Genomic DNA, 4,138 nt, shown 5'->3' with positions numbered 1-4,138 from the left:
TTGTAAGAATTTATTACTCCCTCCGTACCGATTTATGTAAACTTGTTGACTGCGCACAGAGTTTAAAAAAAAATAAAAGACTTTTAAAATTTGTGGTCCTAAACAAGTTAAAAAGGGGTCCAGATTTAGAAAGTCTTCTTTTTTAAACGGCGCTTCTCATTAAAGGTAAAATTATAAATTTAAACTAAATTATTTTCAAATTTAGAAAGAATCCTTCTTTTTTAAACGGACAAAAAAAAGGAAGAGTACTAAATTTAGAAGGTTGATATGGGTCAAAACTATCACATCATCAAGAAACAAAAGCCGCGCATGCCCCATAATACCCTTTTCAGTTGCATCATACAAACGTATTATCACCGCTACAAAATATCTATTTCTCTCCTTTCAATATCTCTTTTGTTCCCCCCTCCCACATCATCCACACATATTCCCTCTAGGGTTCCGCTAGGGTTTCAACACGATGCAACCCGCAAGTTCAATGGTTCCACCACCAATGGCGGCGGCGCCACAGTACCAACAACAGTGGATGCCTCAGCAGCCTCAACAGGCGCAGCCGGCGTACCAGGTTCCGCCGCCTCAGCAATCCGGTTACTATTATCAGCAACCACCGCCGCAAGGCGGAGCACCACCACCTCAACAACAACAACAATCTCAGTGCACGGCATCCGCGGCTCAGCCGACCAGTGCTGATGAGATCCGTACACTTTGGATTGGAGATCTACAGTTTTGGATGGATGAACAGTACCTATATAACTGCTTCGCGCAAACTGGAGAGGTATTCTATGTGTAATCAAAGCTTGTGAAATTACATTGTTGTCCTCTTTTCGTTATTGTTATTAGTTACAGTACAAGTTAGTATTGACATGTTTATATACTTGCTAATGATTCTGTTCAGATTACGTTAGATATTAAAATAAGTGCTCAATCTGAACTAGCTGGCAGGCTATATGAATGATAAACTTACCTGGACAGGGTGTTTACACCGAGCCAATTAATGCAAGACACATGTCTTTAATGTGAAAAACTACTATACGTTTTATGGGGAAGATTGGATCTTTTTTATATTTTGAGAATTGATAAGTGTTTGCTGTGGTCATATGCTTTTGGATTGATTTCTACTGAGTGTCTTGTATGTTTATTTGAGGAAAGCAAATACTTTGCAGAGCTTTTGGATTGATTTCTACTGAGTGTCTTGTATGTTTATTTGAGGAAAGCAAATACTTTGCAGTAGTATGCAGTAACCTTTTCCCAAAAAAGTTATTTTCAGTAAAATTTTCTCAATAAAGTTCATATACAGTACTAACTTGTATTCTGTTGTTTGGTAAATGGTAGTTAACTTTAAGACAACTTTAAGCAGAGTTTGTTGTGAGCTGTAAAGTAGCACCTTCTTTTCCTCTAATCATGTAACTCGTGTGAGGGAAAATATTCAAGAAAATGCTAGAGGTTTGGGTAGTAATGACTAAAAAGGGCACATCTTTTTTTGATATCCAATTGTTATTAATTTTGTGAAAAGGCTAGTCCATTGGTTCTGATGTCCTTGTATGCTGTTATTGGACAAAAAAATTGAGCTTTAAGTTATTTATATGGTGTTAGTGCTATCATTAGTTGGTATCTTTGATTCAATAGTTGATGAGTTTACTTACTGGTACCAGCCAATGTGGACTCCCTTGGGGAATTGACAGTTACATCTCACCAAAAATTATTTTTGTAAATGTTTTACTACTAAATTGGAGATTTTGAAAATTGGGGGGCTAACACTTTGATATACAACTTGTGCTGCAAATTTGTGCTTGCCTCCCATAGTGGATACCTTTATGTTCATGCTTGTAAGCATATGCAGAAAATGTTTTCTTTGCTATACCGTGCACAGAAGTTTTGCAACTATTAGCAGTTTTCTTATTTCCCCTTTCTCTGCTTTCTCCCCTGTGGTGGTGGTTGGTTGAGAAAGCATTAACTGTTAGCTGGTTATGCAGGTGGTCTCTGCTAAAGTTATTCGTAACAAGCAAACTCAACAATCAGAGGGTTATGGCTTTATTGAGTTTAATAGTCATGCAGCTGCTGAAAGGAATCTACAAGCATACAATGGCACCTTGATGCCTAATATTGAGCAAAATTTTAGGCTCAACTGGGCATCACTCGGTTCGGGTGAAAAGCGTTCAGATAATGGTCCTGAATACACAATATTTGTTGGAGACTTGGCAGCTGATGTCACAGATTACATGCTTCAGGAGACATTCAGGGCCAACTATTCCTCAGTCAAGGGTGCCAAGATTGTAACAGATAGGGCAACTGGACACACAAAGGGTTATGGATTTGTTAGATTCGGGGATGAGAGTGAGCAATTACGTGCTATGACTGAGATGAATGGAAAGTTTTGCTCCACTAGGCCCATGCGCATTGGTCCAGCAGCTAACAAGAAGAGTGCAGGTGGTCAGATGCAAGGTATTTCCATGGCCATGTCATAATGTTCTTGAGTAGTTAACAACAATGCATTTCATCCACCTTGCTTGATACTTGTGTTATTCCTAGAGTTCGAATCTTTGATTTTGTGCTAATTTGTCATAAAGAGCTCGAAGTTTGAATTTAGATAGCTTGAAGATGCTATTGGTTTATTTTGGGATCGCTAGTTCTCCATTTTGGTCCACTCAGCTAAATGGTGTTTGTATGTTTGCTGTCATTTGGTTATGCTCTTGAATTTTTGAAGAGAAGTACCAGCGTGTTATTTCATTTCCTTCAAGTACTAAAAAACTTCTCTTTGAAGTATTAAATCTCATAAAATTCCGGTTGTCTCAAAGCAGGGTAATGGAAGGCTCTATCATTTAGAGCCTGGAGCTTGTTTCAGCTGAACTGATTACCTTTTAGGGCCTGGTGTTGTGTAGGTCAGTCATCTAAATGTGGTTAAATTTCTCTTTACCGGATCCCCTCGGTGTTAACTTTTTACAACTCCAGTTTTTTTTTTTTACTCGGGTCTCGTTCTTCGGATTACTTTGTCTTTACTATTCAGCCATTTTATTCTTGTATATTGATATACTTTAATCAGCCACTAGTGTCAATTTGATTTTCCCTTTACAATACCTCTAAGCATTATCTCGGTCTCAATTGTCAAATTAAGATGTTCTGGTCCTTTATCTACGGATATCTTAAGTTTGCTTCATTTACCTCATGAATTTGTCTTAGAGAAAACCCCTCACGAAGGGGGAGAAGTTTCCTCTCACCATAACAAGCTAATAAGCCATCATTTTGTCTCTTTTGAATACACGATACTTCATATAGTTTCTTTCTGCTGGTGGTTTTTATATTCATGGGCATTCAAGTGTGTATGTATTGTAACATGATATGTAAATATATCAATGTCTCTTCTCTTTTTTTCTGAATAAATCTTTTGAAGCTCATTAGATAAGTTATGACTATTAATTTTTGAATCTCTTTTTTCCTCCTTTGGTCAAGACATTGAGAGCTTTAATAAAGAAATTAAGGATGGTGTTAGGAATATTTTCCAATATCTCTCGATTGCCCGCAATGGTCCTTTGAATTGGTTGTAAACATTGTATTTCAAAAACACCTTTACACCCCAAATTATTGCGTGTTTGACATAAAATCAATGCTGATAATTGAATCTGCGGTGAATGAAGAGATGATTGGCATCTTTGTATCCTTCCTCACATAGTACATCTACGTCGTGTGATTATCCCTCTCTTTTCTAATCTCTGTGGTGTTAGGCAAGCATCTCATACAGTAACCAAGTGAGGTGTTCCACCTTGTAGGGTGCCTTATTCTTCCATATTTTTCTAAGATGTCTTTCTATTTTGCTTTTTTCCCTAAAAGGTCACATTGCGAACAATACTTCTATTGCCGACCAATATTAATCTTCATCTTTATGCATGTTTCTCTTCCATACCATCCCCACTCTTCTCCCAAGCAAATTCAATATATATATATATATATATATATATATATATATATATAATATATACACTAAGTAAGTTGAGTATGTTAGTTTAACTTTCTTATCCAGTATGATCAGTACCTTGTGTCTTGTTTGGTTATTGATGCAGAGTGGAGTACCACTAAGTTGATATCTACAACGAAACCATGTTGTTGAATTATTAGATACTACCTGTACCTTGGTGAACTAATA

The 4,138-nt window shown here is 37.0% G+C and overlaps 1 protein-coding gene across 1 annotated transcript; it reads left to right on the top strand.

Annotated features, from left to right (window-relative positions):
- Nucleotides 334-2,442, top strand: LOC109231004 (polyadenylate-binding protein RBP45-like; the record flags this gene model as incomplete). The annotated part of the gene is given in 2 exon segments (XM_019396523.1): nt 334-775; nt 1,974-2,442. Coding segments are annotated over 2 exon segments (784 nt in total), but the record flags the coding sequence as incomplete, so codon positions are not given.

Source organism: Nicotiana attenuata, chromosome 8 (assembly GCF_001879085.1).
Source record: "Nicotiana attenuata strain UT chromosome 8, NIATTr2, whole genome shotgun sequence".
Lineage (NCBI taxonomy): Eukaryota > Viridiplantae > Streptophyta > Magnoliopsida > Solanales > Solanaceae > Nicotiana > Nicotiana attenuata.
The sequence above is the reverse complement of the archived record's forward strand: the minus strand, read 5'-3'. Positions and strand labels throughout refer to the sequence as shown.